Source organism: Myiozetetes cayanensis, unplaced genomic scaffold, assembly GCF_022539395.1.
Source record: "Myiozetetes cayanensis isolate MyiCay16 unplaced genomic scaffold, myiCay2020 scf5-8, whole genome shotgun sequence".
Lineage (NCBI taxonomy): Eukaryota > Metazoa > Chordata > Aves > Passeriformes > Tyrannidae > Myiozetetes > Myiozetetes cayanensis.
In genome coordinates, this window is record NW_026087742.1 from 100,590,102 (window position 1) to 100,608,383 (window position 18,282).

The window sequence follows — 18,282 nt, forward strand, 5'->3', positions numbered from 1 at the left end:
CACATTTTGAATAAACTTTACACAATAAGCATTTTGAAATACATTAGAGTTCATGATAAATGTTGTTCTAAATAATAAACTCAAGCTTACAAATGAGTGCTATATTTTAAGTCAGTACTACTCTCGAGATCAAAATATGTTAATGGATATGCTGCTTATGTAAATTATTCCTTGAAATAATTAACAACTTGGTTGCTGAAATGGTCTAAAATGCCAAAACCACAAGGGTATACATTTCCCCTGGTAAAAATAGTGTTGTCCTTTAATGTTGCTGTGATCATCCTGTATTTTTATTTCCAAAGGATGCTGGTGCAGCTCCTGTGCAAAACATGGCATTTCCACTTGAGTTAAAAAGGAACTCCCCATCACTCTCACTGGTAGTAAGGTTTAGATACTATTTTCCGTTCAGCCTCCAGAAAATGAAAGTTTTAGGAACAGATGGGTATTTCAGTTGGCCCAGTGCCAGCCCTGTCCAAATTCCAGTATTTCCTGCCTCCATCAAGCTCCTTTTGCTGTGTCAGTTGCTTGTGGGTAACAGGGTTCAGAATAATGTCTCTGCTGAGTTGGCAAGAGTTGGAGGGTCTGGGTTCTCTTCTCTTATTGTTCTGGAGCTTTTCTGTGTTATGCCCTTAGATCTTGGAAGAGAAGAGGTGAGCAGTAAAATGAACAGAAATCCTTAGATGACTTGTGCCTTTAAAGACCTGTATTTGCAATGTTTAAAATGTATAGTGTTAACTTCCTGTAGAGTAGGCTTTATAAAGCTCATGTCCAAGAGAATGAAATGGTCTTGGCAGAGACATGCATCAGAAGAAATCTGGATAACCGCTGTGCAAACTTCCTGCAATCTACTTGTTAGGATGGGGTGGTGTGGTGTGCTTACTCCCGTACGTCCACAATAAGATTTGAAAAGCAGATAAAGCATCCATAACAATTCTGTGCACTTGGCAGATTTCTGTGGGTTTTCAGGTTTTAATAGTGATTTTGGCAAGGCTGTGCATGCAGCATTTAAGAGAGTGACCTGCTGAATATCTGCTTTGCCATATCCAGATGCTGAGGAACTGATTACCTGCAAAGAATGTGAAGCAGTTCAGTGAATAAGTGGACTCATACTTTTATAAAAAATATGTACTGCTTGTTGGTATCCTTATGCCAAGTTCTTAAAGCTGGAGTAATCTGTTTTCACACTTATGATTTTTGTATTTCAAGCTTAACTAAAATTTCACTCACACTCCTACACACATTTATTGACACATGCTGTATTTATCGACCTTTTTAATATGAATTTGATGCAGACTAGTGAATATGAAACATAGAACAATTTTAGGTGGATAAATGCTGTTCTTGGAGCATTCGTTTTCTAAATACAAGAAAAAGGCAAGGAGGTTTTGAAAATAGTTTGTTTCATCTCTTTCACCCCTGCAGTCTTTTCTCATACTCTCAAAGGCATGTATGTGTTTAGTGAAGATGGTGCTAGATTTTTCTTGCAGAGGGAAGACAGATTGAAGTACCAGCAAATGTATAAAACAACCTCTGATCTAATGCTGTAGGCAGTGCTATCATGAAAATTATTTACTTGGTGTGGTGACTGGAAGGTACTTCTCATGAATGGAGGTTCTTAAACTCCCCAGTAAGACTGACATGTGATGGAAGTGTCCACCTTTTCCACGTCACATGCAGGTAAATGATTGAGTTGCCTTTGCATATTAAAGACAAAAAGTTGAGCGTGGGAGATGGCATTTGTTTCAGGTATATTTCTGGTTATCAATATTAGCATGCATCAGCAGCCTTTATTCCCTGGCAGACTTTTTCTTACCAACACTCCTTAATAACTGAAATCTTTTGATTATCAATGCTGACTCGCATGTCCTGGTAGCTGCATAATTCAGATTAATGTTTTTGTGACATGCAGTATGCTGGCATTACTAATCTTCCTGCATGATTTGTGTGCTTGAGTTTCCATAGGCATCTGCAGCTCACTGTTATACAGGAGAGAGGACTGGACAGACCCTTGCACTGACCAAGTATGACTGCCCTCCTCCTGTCCTGCTCACAAGGCTCTTTACTGATTGAAAATAGTTGTGTTTCAGGTTGTATTTTTTTAACCTCTGCTCAGGAATCAACTTTTTCTAGTACATAAAATACTTCTACTGTTAAGCTTCAATATGAGACTTAGAGTTGTTTGAAACTGGTTTTAGTGTTTGTTTTGTGCCGTTCAGTTGGTGGCTGCACACGTGTGTGTGCACAAACGGCACTGAGTCACATAAGCCTTGCAGTTCTTGATGTTGGTGTAAAATGATCTGCTTGGAGCTAATGGAAAAGTGTTACCCTGTTCCTGAAAGTGCTTTCCTCAGAGATGTGCAAAGGTGCAGTGTCACGTGGAGCGCTGGTGCAGGCAGATGTGAATGGTTCTGGGTTGTGGTGGGAGGAGGAAGTTTAAGGAAACGCTGATGGGTTTTGCCTGACTGATGGGGTTGCTCTCTGTAGCTTTTACCACTCTGTTAAGTGAAGTTGATAAGTTTTGGCAATTTAGCGATAGCTTACTTTTCAGCATGTATTCTTGAATGTCAAGTGATGATTGTGCAGAGCTTAAACCATGTCTTTTAAAAGACAAGATGACAGAGTAAAATAAATAGTTACAGCAGTACCACTTACATGAAAGATAGCTAAGGAATGTAATCCATAGCAGAGTCTCTTCCTATGTACGAGCTGGGTATGTAACAGCTCCAGTATGATTCTTTACCTATTCCCTTCCCAGGCAGTAATCCTCCTGGATCCAGGATGTGTTGTTTCTTACTTTGCTTAAAATAATAAAGAAATAGATGCATAGCCCTGGGCTCCAAATAGTTTTACAAACGTCTGAACAATGATCTGTTCAGAGAGAAATACCTGTTTAAGAATGTAGCCAAACTTGTCTGTAACAAGCAGATCAAAGGGTCTGTAAACACAAATTAAGAAAAAAAAAGGGTAAAGTGGGTCAGATGCATGACACAGTTTTGAGATAAGCTGTCGATAAGCCACTGCTGCAAATATTTGTCTGTGAAACAGTTATAAGCTGGTGGTTGACCCAGAAGGGAGCCTGAGGTCACTCTGTGGTTGAGGTCTGAGCGGTGGCGTCACAGCTGGCTGTCCTTCGCAGAGTGCTGGGTGAGGCATGCAGGGGCCAACGGCAGAAGGTTTTCAACATGTTCCTTAAAAGTCAGAGGCAGTTGATGAACTGGAAAATATTTCTGCCTCATTATAGATTGAGCAAGGATGAGTGAAAAAACTGCGCTTTCTGGGGATAGGCTGAGATGAAAAGTGCAGTGAGAAAATTTCCTTTAACACAGGAGCCAGTGATGCACATTTTCTTTTTCCTTTCAAATGAGTTGACTTGTGCCCAGTTTACTTGATTCGGTTTACATGTGTTCTCACAGGGTCTCACAACCCACACTGAGATAGGAGCACCTTTGAGCTAGGTTTGCCCACAGGTGACAAGCAGTGACCATCCATGTGGCAGGTAGCAATAAGGTGGCAGAGAACAGACAAGAACTATGTGCCGGCTTCATACAGAGAATGCCACAGCAGTGTTAATGGCTAAATGAAAAAGCAAAAATCCTAGATCTACCTTCACCTCACAACTAAAAACCTTTCCCTTGAGGCTGCAGAATGACCATCTCAGCCTGTCTGTAGGATTATGGTAAAAAATTTCTTATTTTACTCCTTTTTCTACTTACAGAAAACAAACTTCACCTCTAGGCTCGTACTCCATTCCTGAAGTTTAGCTCTTGCAATCTAAATTAGACCTGCCCAGCATGTTTGCGAGGTCAGTGCTCTTGGAGAATGCAGTGGAAACTTGTTTAGAGAGAACTGGGGAGAACTGGAACAATGTCAGATTGTGCTGGGAAAAGCTGCTTCATGTGGGATGTCTTCAAGGAGCAATTATGAAAATAACACTGTCAGCCAGAGAAGGGAGTGGATAAAAAAATACAAAAAACTGGTTTGTACTTCAGTACCTGAAGATGTGAAGCTTTTCTATTAAAAGTTTGCATGGAGAACAGTAGTTTGAAACTGCCACTCTTTAGTGGTTTATGAATTGAAACTCTGGGTTTTTTTACAACCACAGAAAAACTTCTGACCTGCCAGAAGGTGTACAGGCATCTAGATTGTGCTCTTTCTCTCCTCCTTATGGATGCTTGATAGGGAAGGTGGCGTGATTCATGTACAGAATATGTGTTAAGGTTACCTGCTGAAATCCCATTATAATTGGAGTTGCTGTTCCAGAACTGACTGACAACAAACACAAGATTAGACACTGTGGTTTTTCATCCTTCACTGAGAAATGTTATTTTCACATGTTGTGTGAAATGAACTTTTTCCCTCAATTGGCAAATGACCTGTGAAATTGTTTCATATAAGCAGTTACACCTTGCAGTAAGTGTAAACTCAGTCGACTCGCATAGTGTTCTTGCCTCTCAAACTATAAAACAGATCAATCTTCCGTGACTGGCATACTGTCATGGATGGCTGTGTATTTTATAGGAAAGACAGGCCGGCAAGGTGAGGTGGTGGAGTTGGTTTTAATGTGAGAGAACAGCTGGAATGTACTGAACTCGGTCCAGAGCTATGGATGAAGAACAAGTTGAGAGCATATGGGTCAGAACTGAGGGCAGGCTAACGTGGGTGACACTGTTGCGGGTGGGTGTTTACTGTGGGCCACATGATCAGGAAAAGGAAGTCGGTGAGGCTGCTTACAAATAGCCCCACGATCACAAGTCTGGGCTCTCGTCTGCCACCTTCTTCAACCACCCTGAATCTGCTGGAAGGACAGCATAGTTGGGCACATGCAGTCCAGGAGATTCCTGCAGAGCAGTGGTGGTAACTTTTTGATACAGGTGGTAGAGGAGAGGTGTGCTGCTGGGCCTTGTACTAATAAACAAAGAAGGACTGGTTTCGCATGTGAAGGTTGGGGACAGCCTTGGCTGCAGTGACCATGAGTTGGTGGAGTTCAGGATCCTGTGTGGAAGAAGCAGGGCAGTAGGTAGGATCCCAACCCTGGATTTTAGGAGAACAAGTGTTGGCCTCTTCAAGGACCTGCTTGGAGGAATCCCATGTGTTGGAGCTCTAGAAGGTAGGGGGTGGGTCCAGATGGTTGGTGGTCAAGCATCACTTCTCCAAAGATGACTAGCAAACTGGAGCTTCTGTTAGGAGGACAGACTGAGCGAGCTGGGCCTGTTTAGCCTGGAGAAGAGAAGATGGAGAGGGGATTTTATCTGTGTATGTAAGTATCTGAAGGGTAGGTGTCAAGAGGATGGAGCCAGTCTTCTCAGTGGTGCCCAGTAACAGGACAAGGGGCAACGGGCACAAAGTGAAACAGAGTTCCATCTGAATATGAGGAAACACTTCTTTACTGTGAGGATGACAGAGAACTGGAACATCTCCCTCTCTAGAGATATTTGAAACCCACCTTGGCACAATCCTGTGCAACCTCCTCTAGGTGAAGCTGTAGCAAGCAGATGAGACGATGATCTTCAGAGGTCCCTTCCAACCCCAACCATTCTGTGATTGTGTGATTTTGGATTAATTCTGTTTATCATCCTGAGGTTAGATTTGGCAAGCAACATCTTTATTTCCAATACTTTTCTCTAATTATTTCCAAATACTTTCTTCAATATTTGGCTGCAACTAGAGGATTGCAATTTTCTGCTGAAGACTTAAAGGACAAATTGCAATATATATTGACCATCAATAATTCTGTATCAAAATCCCTTCAAGTATCAAGGTGTGCAAGCTGTTTTGATTTATATGTCTGTCTGTTTAGCAGTGCATGAGCAGAAAATACCAGTTCTTTCCTTGCTAACTTGCTGAAAAGTATGCAATCGAAACTGACAACAGGAAAGGATTTAAATTAAAAATTACTGTATCAAATTGATATGCAGTACCTTTAATTTGAATGGATCTTGGAGATTCCTAATAGTATATTGCACAAACTAGCCTAATTTCAGAATTGCATATCACTAAATGTAATCTGCCCATCAAAAAGCTATGAGCACTGATCCAGTGAAAGGTAAAACCAGGAAACAAAAAAATAGTGCAGTGTTCAGTTTAATCTTCTGTGGAAATTTGAGCAGGCAGCATGTTCTGAGGAATTACTTTTGGATAAAGGCTAATCTGCCACCAGCCTCTGTGGTTGCTGGAGAGAAGGCCTGGTCCTGTTGGCAGCTCTAAGCAAGGTCCTGCTCCAGATAGTATAAAATGCTGTCTGGAAGGAATGCAAGACCCTCTCTTTTAACTGTACAGGGAACCTGATGAGAGTAAATGCCTGTACCTGCAATTAATCTATATAAATACATACAATTGATTGTGTAATAAATTTGACTACTCTGTCAGCTTCCTTTTTTTGCTCTGGACCATTAACAAAGAGCTCAGAATCTGGCTGCACAAATAACAGAGATACTTGTGTCTACAAAATTATTTCCTGTTGTTATCATCAAAAAAACAAAATTACAGAGAGGTGGTTTCAGGCTGGTTGGCTGTAAGTGTGCTTGAGAAACAACGCTGTATTTTTGAGGGGTGTTGTGCCCTTGATAAAAATTTTTAGTGTTTTTATTCAGAATAAAATGTTCATGCTTCCATATGAGGAGCAAGCAGAGCATTTACAGCATTCAACAACCTTCATATTTCAAAGTATAGGAATTACAAGGAAAATTAACTCTCTGTATCTGATACGTGGAAAATATATCATAAGTAAATATGGAAAATTAACTCTCTTTAGGAAGATAGTAGTCTCGAATCTCTATCTGAAAATCCCAGTTGCTCAGTATTACCTTTTTCCAGCAGCCAGCAAAAGGAAGCACAAATCAGGTAATGCTGCTGTTGGGATCTGTTGTGCCTGGGCTGTTTTGCCCACGGGAGACAGTCTCAACTGCAGCTGCTGTGCATGTTCCATGTCCGGGGTCAAGTCCAGTCATCTGTGCTCCACACCACTGCATCAGGCAGATCCAGGGCTGCTGGTTGGGAAGGAACTGTGCAGCAGTAGGTGGTGTGTGCAGCAGGACTGTGTGAATTAGGAGCTTCCAGGGACGAAATCTGGAGGGGGGGGAGCTTCCAGGGGAAGAAATCTGCTTTGGAGCTCAGAAAGGGTACTGGTGTTCTGCCCAAACCTCCCAAACTAGGGAAGGTGCTATGATAGGCTGTTGTGACAGTACACCCATGCTCTAGGCAGGCAGCCAGGTGCTGCTCCCATGGCACCATGGGCATCCACCTGTGGCGTCAGTTCCTGCCATGGGACCCTGGTAGGCTGCTGCTGGGGGACCCACTGATGCAGCAGGACCAACCCTACAGTGGACAGTGCTGCTTCTGGTGCTGGTGGGGAGCACTCTGCAATGCTGGGGTCTCTGTAGTGCTGTCCATGCTGTCCACTGAGGTGATGCAGTGTGCTGGGCTCCTTCCCATGCCCTGGATGGAGTGCAGCTCTCTTCCAAGAAATTCCACTCCACCGTTTCCCCCTGGGCGTGCTCCCATTTTTAATTAAGTTTCAGCAATGTCCATTTAGGGTGCATCCCAAGTACCTTGCATTTCCCACCAGAAAATAAAAGAAGCAAGGCCAGTGGTAGGGGAAGGGTGGAATAAAAAAAGGCCAGAGTGACTATAGAAAGAAAATTAGTAGAGGAAAGAGAATGACAAATGCTGCTGGTTAATTGGATCTGCCCTTATACAGGAGACTCAATCTCCCTTTTCATCTAACAGTAAGAGAAAAAACTGCTTGATGCATCTTGTGATCAAGTCTGAAACTTGCAGGAAGAGAAGGTAGCCAGAGCTCATTCAGTCAAAGCAGACACCACATCCAGGGAAGAAAGAGTTTACTTGAAGACAGTTTTCTTTGGTTAGTAAGAATTACCATTCCAAAACATTTGGGTTTTTTCAGTAATTGTTTCACCTGACTTTTGCCTCTGTGTGTGTGTGTATGTATATATATACATATAAAAAGAAATCAGGAAAAATAGACTGTTCGTTTGTGCTATTTGCTTATTTACAATATGGAAATACTTTCTGTCATGCTGTTGTAGCTTGGGAGCATTTTTGAGAGAACAGCACTTGCCCAGGGAGAACCGTGACAGTTCTATGGTCGCGCATGCAGGCTGCACCTTACCAGTTGGGAGACATTGCTGATCTAGATGTATTTTCAGGAAAACAATTTGAGCCTTCCCTTTGTGTCTGAGGCAAATGGGGTTTTGTTCTAACCTCAGTGCCTGTCTGAGATTTGTTTGTGAACATCTGGGAGCTCTAGGCATGGGAGAACTGGTGCCTGTGCTTTAAACCTGTTGATAGTGGTTGTTTGTTTAGCTGTTGTTTGAGCGTGTGAACATGGAGCTGTTTGCTCATAGAGGTGGCTGAGAGAAGCAAGTAATGAAGTATACATAGAAGTTAAACTCCAGTTAAACTTCAGATCATGTTAATTTTTAGCACAAAAAAGTGTTTGTTGGAGTGGTGTGCTGGGATATTTCTTATGTTGTGCTTATGTTCCAGTTACAGTAATAGTCTAAATTGTTGTTGTAAGGGCTAATATTAAGCACAGTTTTCTAAAGATACCATAGCATCTGCAGTGGAAATGTTTTACTGGAGAGTATACTTAAGAAGTTATCATTTCTCCTACTGTTAAAATCTTACATAGTATAAAACCCCAAAACTTGTTTTAGGATAGCAGCATTACCCAGCAGTGCTCCTGAAAAGCGTAACAGCTACTATCCTGTCCCTGGTATACTAATGTCCTGAGTTGAAACAAATATGCTTAGCAGAAAACTTCAAATACAACAAGCATTTTGTCTTTTTCAAGAGTTTTTTCCCTTGTTTATGTAGAGATGTTGACATTCCCTGGAAGTGTGAAATGCATTTAACCAACAATATGTCTCTTCTCTCTTAGATTACAGAAGTTTGTGGAGCCAAGCGTGTGGGTTATTTTGGTCCTGCTCAATTTTATATTGCTTTGAAGTTAATTGCAGCAGCACAGTCAGGGTTCCCAGTACGGATTGAGAGCATTAAGAATGGTAAGTAGCAAATTTTGCTTGCAGCACTGTGCAGTTGTTTCTCACTTTCTTTAATGCTTGTCAGCTCTCCAACTTTTTATTACGTGTCTATGAACAGTTTTAAGGAGCAGAGAGAGTAGAAGGCAATGTTACATGCTCTAAGTGACTGGTAGAAAATTGCAGTGAATTTACATGTATGGCGGAGCTGAAAGGGCATCCCCCTCTGGAGAAGGCAGTACAAAGGAAGGGTACGAATGACAGCTGATCGGTGCTAGAGATGCATTTCTCTCTTACCTTCAGCTTCTAATCTTGACAGCTGTCCAGAGTGAGAGCAGATAGCTGCTTTGGGTGGAGGCATATTGTGGGGGACGTGGGCAGGTCAAGGGATCCCTCTGTGGAGGGCAGCTTGTAACATTCATCTGTTTTAGCAAATAATCTTGCTGAAATAAATGGGTAATGGTGACAAAGTCATATTTCTTTGTTTGAGTAGATATGAAAACGTGTATTAAGTGTATTTTAAAACACTTTTTTTCTTCCCAATAAATTGGCAATAATATTAAATGTACCATTTTTGATGGAGAAGACCTCTTCTTGAAAGAGGCTTATCAAACTCAAGTGATGAAGAGACAAAGCAGGACCCTTTTAGCTGCAAAACCTTGATAGCAACTAAATGGAAGGAACTTCATGTTCTTACCTTGGTGACATATGCTCTACCTCAGCAGGGCTCAGGTGTCAAGCAAGGTGGCTGTTTGCTTGAGTTTGAACAGGTTTGCATCCTCAGCTCCCAAATCCCAGGCAGGTGTTCAAACCGTGCCCTGAGTCTGTGCTCTGGACAAGAGGGTGTGCCACCATCCTACTGAAGGAGGGATGCAGCTGGTTCAAGATGAGAGAGATGGTCAGAAATGCAGGACCTACCCCCAGCCTTGCAATCAGATCACTGCTCCCAGCACAGTTTCTGCTCTGCTTTCCCTGGTAAAGGCAGAGAAATGTAAAATTCACGTTCATTACAAGGTGCAGGGAGGGGGTTCCCAGGCCTGCTGCATCCCAAGGAGGGAAGGGCAGAATGGCAAGCATATGCAGACCTGTGTGAGCTGAGCTCCTGCAGTGCAGAGTTGCCGACCAAGTGGAGGGGATCAGATGCAGCTGGTGTAGTTTGGTTCACTGCCTTGCTGGAACAGGAGTTTAAACCAAGGGTGAAGAGGGGCAGACTGGATTTGTCTGTCAGTTTTCCTTACATGCATCTTGTGCGCTCTCTTATTTCATTGTTTTTTAAGCATTGTTTTTTAAGGATGTTAATTAACAAAAACCCCAAAAAAACAAAACCCAAAAATTTCCCCCCCCCAACTAAATTAGAAACCTGAACTGAGATTTACTGTTTTACAAGTCCAGCATCTGCAAACAATCCACAAATTTGAGTGAAAAGGGGTACTTGCAGTCTTTGTACTGATATCCTGCTTACTTTTCAGTACAATTTCAGTAAAAATGCTTCCAGTGCTAATTACATTTTCTCTAAAAATGTATGAGTGCCTTTAGAGCAGGGTGAGTAACATGTACCAAACTCCAACTGATTTCTTTCTCTTCCTGCTAGTAGCTGTAGGTGTAAATGATTACAGAGGTGATGAATGGCTTTGCTTGGTTTTGGGCTTTCTGTAATTTTAATTTTATTGATCTTTCAGGAGGACTGTGAACAAAAATAAATGGTGTTTCTTCAGAATAATTAGGAATTGTCTTAAAGAGTGACAAAGTGTCACTCTCCTGCTCTGCACAGCAGACACAACATGGGACCTTTTGACACGGTCGTCTCACTAGGCCTTGGTGTGATCTCTGAACCCTACCATTTTTAATTTGTTCCTTTCATGATGGCAGTGTTGAGGATTCTGTGATCCTGACTGATTAATTCATCAGTCCCACAGTTTCTGTCGGAAACTATTCTTTTCATTACAAGGCAAGGTTTTGAAGGCAGGAAATGAGTTTGCTGCTTGCTTTAGTAATGTGCACAAGGCTTACTTCTTTCTCTTTGCATAAAGAGATTATATATTAAGCTACACATTAAGAATGTAGCTTTGTGTAACATTCACATTTTTATTAAGACAAAATAATCAAAGGAGTTCCAAATTTAGAAATGTTAGAAAATATAAATACTAGTCTTTTTATTGGTTTTGCAAGACAATACTGCTTTAAGTGTTTCTAATGTTCTGTAGTCTCAGTTGAATTTTTCTCTCTTTTAATAAAGAATTGCCTCTGCCACGATTTATGGCGCTGAAAAATGACACTGAAGTACGTTATGGGACTCCAGCAGAACTCCATGGAGTTAAATTTCAGGTTCCACATGCAACTTTGGAAAAAAATTCCTACAAAAGAACAGATGAAGGGGACAAACAGGTAACAGGCTTGTCTTTTTCAGGCCGATATATCATTATGCATCCTCCTTTTGGGTCAAGTCCTGTATATGGTTACACTTACTTTGTTTTTCACCACTTTTGGAATACTAGACAGGAGATGAACTCCTTATGTGCAAATAACCAGCATGGTGTCTGTGTTCTGGTTTTGATGCATCCCAGTTATTTCCCTGAAGAAAATTCTCTATATGAGCTTGTATAAACCTGTCAACCCTGTAAATATTCTGTGTAAATTCTTTCAGTGTTGTTCTCCTACTTAATCCAGCACTGTTTCTTGGAGAGGACCAGGGAGGAGCAGCAAATAGAAGTCTGTCTGTGAAACAGAACAGGAAATCGAGTGATACTCCATGACCAGTACAGTCCTTAGTCATTACAGAAATACTCAATTGGAGAAGAAGTGTTGAATCATGAGCCACTATTTCTTGGTGGGATAAGGCCACAGGTTTTCTTTCATTCTAATGTCCCCAAGGAATAGTCCAGAAGAAATCTGCTTTTCTTTTGTCCTCAGTGAAACATTTTCCCAGAATCTGTTGTTCTGAGTTGCTGGTTTAATAAAGCTGTCCAAGAGAGATTTGTATTGCCTGTATTTGGCAGAGTTGAGAGCACTTTTTCAGGTACAAGCAGCTTCACAGTGCTGCATAATTTTCATAAATATTGATTTGCATAATTTTCCCGGGCCCAGCACTTTCTCCTCTGGTACCATATCAGGTCATGTTGTAAGTGTCTGGTGGAAGCACTTTATCTTCCAGAAACGTGCACACACATTTACCACCCAGTGTGTTGGCGTCAGTGACAGTGTTCCCTGAGGTCAGCCAGCAGGAGTGAGCTGATGACAAGATACACAGGTGGAATAACAGGATGAGGAAGAAGAACAACATGTATGCCTATGTGTTTGTGTGTACTGACACTGAAGCAGAACTCTGCCCTCAAACCCCTGGCTCCATGTGTATTATCTGTGTTTGTTTTATCTTCCTCTTCATTCAGTAAACTCTTTCAGGATTACATCCTCTTCTCAAGCAATCTCAGTAAGTCAAAGGAAGGAGAAAGCTTTAGTTACCCAGTCACTGGTAGTTACCCAGTGATACCTACAGATCCACAGAGTGTTTAAATTACCTATTCAGATATTTATTTTAAATTTTTTGTGTATTTTTTATATGAAAAGTGATCTGCACAATGAATGCACTCACAGTAACTAAATACATAAATTCAAAGATGCCCACTCACGTTGAGCCTTCTACATGTACTTCTTCAGGCGTCTTTGGAATTAAAATATCTTGAGCTGGTCATTGTAAAGCTTTGCTATGGCACTACCATGCTTTACTCTTAGAAGACTCAGTACCACAGTCTGTCTTTTCTATTTTAAACTGCCTTTTCTTGGAAATAAAGGGCCTGAGAATGGCACAGCATTTGCCTCTTCTTTGTCCGTCATACTGTACGCATTTGGATTGCTGTGCAGCTGCATCTGCTTGTTTCTTACATCTCAGAATTGTATTTTGTGTTGGTGTGTTCTCGAAATAGGAACCCAAGTCTCCTCCAATGTCTCCAATCTGCTCACCTCCTGCTTCTCCATCTACTTACCAGAGAATACCCCTAAGTTACGGATATGGTAAAGCAAGAAGTGGTCTGGAGCAGCAGCATGGAGGTAGGATAAAAACTGCGATGCACACTCTGTTCAATTCTCTTTTGCCTTTTTTTTTTTTCTTTATCAGAAGTATCCAAATTCCAAGTGCAATTGACAATCAGCCTAATGATTTTAAAATTTAATTAGACTCGTGTTTTAGAAAATTATTTGATCAACTTATTTTGGCTGTTCAATCCTGTCTTCCTGTTTCCTTAAATTAGATATGTGTGACTTCTCACAAATGCTAACGTCTGGTCTCTGACAAGACTACGTACAATGTATCCCAGTGGCAGAGAGCTTGAAAGTATTGTCAGAGTGCACGGTGCTTTTGGATTCATTAGAGGGAAAGAAAACCCGATTTCCATAGCCACATACTAATTTTCAGACTGAAAGTGAACCTTCCATTGCAGTAAAGGATAATAATGTCTCTGGTTTTGTAACAGAAATAACAATAGGACATGAATATAAAACCAGTGTAACTTAGGCAATACAGACAAAAGGCATTGCTTAGTTGCTCAGTCCTTCGTCTTCCTGCCATTAGAGGGGATGGCAAAACGTAAGAAGAGGGTAATGGGGCAGAAACCATTTTAACTATGTCTTTAGAAGCTCCTATTAATAGTAAGGCATATGTGCTCTCATAATTGCAACATACAGTGACCAAGTTGGTGGCAGTAGTAGGCTTTGGTGGATACTGACCCTCCCTCATCCCTCCTGCTTTAGGTTAATGTGTTTGCAGTGAGTGAAGAGTGGATCGTGCTAATCCTTCAGCTTCTGCCCTTGTTTATATTATACATCAGTGAAAAAACAGAGCTATTCAACCTTGCTGTCCCAAATGCCAGTTTAGTGCAAGACCTACTGACTCTTCCTGACCTTTTAAGATTAAGACCCTTCCAGTTTCCCGAAGAGCACTCCACAGGGCAGGTCTGGAAGTTTTTGTGTAGTGTATGTGTGGGAAGTGCTGTACCACAAGGCTGGGCTGGGCTATACTGCAAGTCTGACCCTAAAACTGGACAGCATGTCTTGAATGGCAGCCTTTTGCACTGCAACCATGTCTATATATATTTTTCTTGATAGTTTTGGAAGTTTTTCATGCTAGCAAACACAGCATTGAGGCCTTATGCTTAAGTCCCCTCCAAGGACTGTCTGTATGTTTCCCACTTTCCTGCCTCTTTTTTTTTTTTTTTTTTGTTCTGAAATTAGTAGTTGCTTGTATAGGAATAAAAATAGGTACCCATACAGGATAAGACTACTTAGGAAAACAAGAGAGTTACGGTGTAATTTTTAAGGTCTTCCTGAGCTCAATTTTTTTAAGATTTCTTGGTCTCCTTTTTCATTATGAGTCTTTAAGGTTCTGACTCTCTAATGCAGACTGTCTTTTTGGTAAATTTTAAATACAATGACAGCAGAAGTTCTCAGGTCTGCAAGGTTTGCAAGTGAGATGTCTTTTTGTTTGCATACTTGCCCTATTTTTAAAACATCGTTTCTAAACATGCAGTTGTGTCACCACTTACCATATTTGCTGTGGTGGAGCCTAAGCAACTTATTTTAGCAAAAGAAGTAATTGTTACTTTTGCTCACTAACTTTACTCCAAATTGGTGAAGTGGCAATTCACGTACTTTGATTCTCAACAGAAGATGGGGAAGGGAGAGGAAGAGTATGTGGAAAAAGTGATTTGCTATTTGATAGCATTGTCAAAGCATATTTTTTTTGCAGCTTGATTGAATTATTTCTTCTTATTTGTAGTGCATTCTTCTGCTATATATGGCTACAAGTATATAAAAAATATAAATGCATAAACAGACTATATAAATAGGTATTTCAACATGATGAACAGCAATTTCTGTTACCCAGTGGTATATAACTGACAGTGTCTCAGTAATGTATGGAGAAGAATGATGCAACGTGAAAGACAAATATGTGGGTGGAATTTTGTTGCAGAAGAGAAAATGGGCTTTGATACTGTGATATTAGGTTCACTGGGCAGATGCTTGACAAAATGGATTCTGATGCTCTGATACTATGTTCATAAGCTACATTCTTGGCCTTGAGGTATTTAATTATTTCTTTTAGCCTAGTAGAATTTTTTGATTATCCTTTCATTTCTATACTTACTTTAAATGTCTGTAGTTCCTTATGAAGTCAGGCACTCTACTCACCAGCAAGATGGACCATCATCAGGGAATTACGGAGCCAAATCTTCACTCACCTGTTCAACTCCTAAACGGGTAATGCATTCCACATTTTTCCTTAGTACTACTGCTAATTAAACAATAGAGAAATTTAAAAAAAAAACCTAAACCAGAAAAATTCTCACTTTGAAAATGAAAAGTGTTCTCCACAGTGTTTTTAGAGTAGAGACTGAAGTGTGCTTTTTTTAGTATACGACGAAAAAAAAGCTGATGGGATGAAGAAATTAAAATAAATAATCCAATTAATTAAATTGCTAAAGGTAAGTATTAATAAAACATTTTCATCAACATACATGAGGTTCCTGCTTGATTTAGAATGCTGTCTGTAACACTTGCAAAGAATTTATGGCCTAACATTCTTCGTATTTTGGTTTTTCTCCCCAGTTGTTAAATTGCATCACAAACAAAATAGATTAATTTCTGGGCATTTGTTTGCTTTTGTGAGATGGGTCTTATGTTTTCCTGCTGGTTGCAAAAGCAGATCTTTCTATGTTCCAATATGCCTGCTGTGCATTTATTATGCAAACAGGTAGTTTGCCCTAAGGAAGGGCAAAGCTCTTCTAGAGATTTTCCTAAATAAGTAAGACTCAGAGGCTCTACCTTTTCTTCAGTGCTTAGCACTTCACACCCACAATGAAATGTCATCCAAGCCTCCAGAAAAGATCTACAGGTAGTGTCACATAATTTGTGCTAGCTTGAGTTGAAATTGGGTGCATTTGTGTAGCACTTTGAAATGAAAATTAATTTACAACTTTATGGTGATGCCTGTTTCGGGGATCTTTTGATGTATTTCAGAACTGATGTTTTGCATTTGATTCTTAGGAAATCGACAAATATGTCAGAGAAAGGGGTTTAGAGCTGATTGGAGCCTGATTGTTGTTCGTTCTTGCCCTGACTCTTAAAGAGTATTATCATCCAGGCTTGCATTTGAATACTAGCCTCAGTTTTAACAAGTAAGTAGCGGAATGGTAATTAGTATGGCCATTTCTGCTTCTTGTCTTCTAAAAACTTGTGTCTATGAATAGAAGAGTATGAATCTGGTTTCTTGAGGTTCCCAGTGGCATTCTGGTCTCCTGCCTGTGGCCGATGCCAGTGTCCCTCCCTTCAGTCTCTTTCAGTGGAGCGGGAGCAGCAGGATAGCAGCACCCACTACTCAGATGACCCTTGGAGGATAACGGAGGAGCAGCGGGATTACTACATTAACCAGTTCAGGTCCCTGCAGCCCGACCTGAACGCCTTTATTTCAGGTAATTTTTACCAAACACAGTGCATGTCAGGTAGGGGGACCAGTCTGGGAGGTGAGAAGTGTTAAGTAAATAAATTCTTTTTTCTCTCTGGCAGTGGGTTTATAAATTGGTTGTGTTTCCTTTTTGAAGGCAGACTACTCAAAGAGCAAACCATTACTGTGGCCATTGCATTTTTTTCCCTAAATATCATGATTTTAGAGATATAATTACACATAAAGGAGAAGTGTTAGTGGTTTGGTAAAAATTAAAATGAGCTTTCTGTATTTGATGCACTATATTTGTGGATCACACCTGCAGTGTATATTGAGTTGAAACACGCCTGAGGGTTGTGCTTGCTTTCCCAGTGGAACTGTGGTAGTGTCTATGTGATGACAGTGAAGCATGCAGTCAACTGTCCTCTATGTTCAAGCCTGAGGTTTATGGCTCTGAGGGGCTGAGATTTTGATCTTTAGGTAATTAAAAACCAATCCTGGAGAGCGCATGCACGGTGGAAGTATTGTTAAGAGCATATTGAGATTGCATTTCTATTTTGAATAGAAGGATCAGGCTGCTGGCAAGAGGAGTCACTGCTGGGTACCAACAACTGGTGTGTGAGGAAGATGTCACAGGTTTTAACTGAGGAAGTTTTAATGAGCCCTGCTGTATCAGTAGGGCTCAGGAGGCCCTGATGTATCACAGGTTCAGGAGGCTTGGATCTAGCCTCAGTTAAGTCTCCTTCAAGCAGTTTGCTTCAAAGTACAAACAGTAGTTCAGTGTTAGTTCTTCCCCTTGATGGTTGTCCAAGGGGAAGAGGACTATAGTCTTGTAAGTCTGTACTTTGTTTCCTTATGTTTTGTAAGCCTATACCCAGGAAGGACTTTCAGGGTGCCCCTGAGAGCCTGTGCATATGGGATGCTGAAAAAGTGGATTTGTTAACTACAAGAAGTATGAGAAGGGCATGAGAAGCATGGCAGGGTGAGTGAGGGTGCCTGCAGTAGGACAGGAGCTTTGTGCTATCTGAATCTTCTGGGGTTTATTTTTTTTTCTTTCTTCCCTCCCTCCCTCCTCCAAAGTAAAATTTGAGCCATGGCATGGAAGAGTCATGGTTGAAACAGCATCTTGGGAGAGCAGTGCAGATGCTACAGCACTGCACTGCCATGCACATGACTTCTGGGTGAAGCAGGGCTGTTTGTGTCTATTATTTCATCACTGGTGACATACTAATTAAGCTGGTTACGATTACTAGTACTAAAGCAGATTTTCCTTTATTTATGATTTTTCCCGTATGCTGGGAATGGAGAAATGAGGTCAACAGTTCTGTCTGGCTTCCTCTGTCGTTTATTCAGGAGACAAATGGTCCAACAGCTATATTAGCATTTGGTTAATCTGAGTATCTCTTGGATGTAAATTGACAGTCTGCTTCTGGCACAGCAGACCTGGTAAAAAAAATGAAAATTTGGAGAATTTACTTCTAGTGGCTGATAAAGCATGCTTTCCCAACAGGTTCCGTAGCAAAGAATTTCTTCACAAAATCAAAGCTGCCCATCCCAGAACTTTCTCACATCTGGTAAGTACTGTAATAGTGTTGGGGATGTGTATCCTGATTTTTAAAAGACACTGAATTCAAGAGTTCTTGTTAAATTTTAAAAGTACCTTCAGTTATAATTATTTCTCTCATCTCCAGAATCACTTTGAGGCCCAAGCAGCAGGGTGCTCATTGATCTTCCTGACAGACTTGTTTTCTGGAGAGATGTTGGCCTACTCAGCAGGACTGGGAAGGTTTGAACAGCGACATAACTGAGAGCTGTTCTTAAGGATATTGTAAGCAGCATCATTATCTCAAA

General features: G+C 40.9%; 1 protein-coding gene across 4 annotated transcripts in view; it reads left to right on the forward strand.

Moving 5' to 3' along the window:
• Positions 1 to 18,282, forward strand: part of REPS2 (RALBP1 associated Eps domain containing 2) — a 95,474-nt gene that overhangs the window by 24,680 nt on the left and 52,512 nt on the right. For all 4 annotated transcript variants that reach the window (XM_050333984.1, XM_050333986.1, XM_050333985.1 and 1 more), the window contains exons 2-7: positions 8,900 to 9,023; positions 11,236 to 11,384; positions 12,920 to 13,043; positions 15,151 to 15,248; positions 16,321 to 16,459; positions 17,942 to 18,005. In XM_050333984.1, the coding sequence (XP_050189941.1) occupies positions 8,900 to 9,023; positions 11,236 to 11,384; positions 12,920 to 13,043; positions 15,151 to 15,248; positions 16,321 to 16,459; positions 17,942 to 18,005 (698 nt within the window). The remainder of the gene's footprint in view (positions 1 to 8,899; positions 9,024 to 11,235; positions 11,385 to 12,919; positions 13,044 to 15,150; positions 15,249 to 16,320; positions 16,460 to 17,941; positions 18,006 to 18,282) is intronic.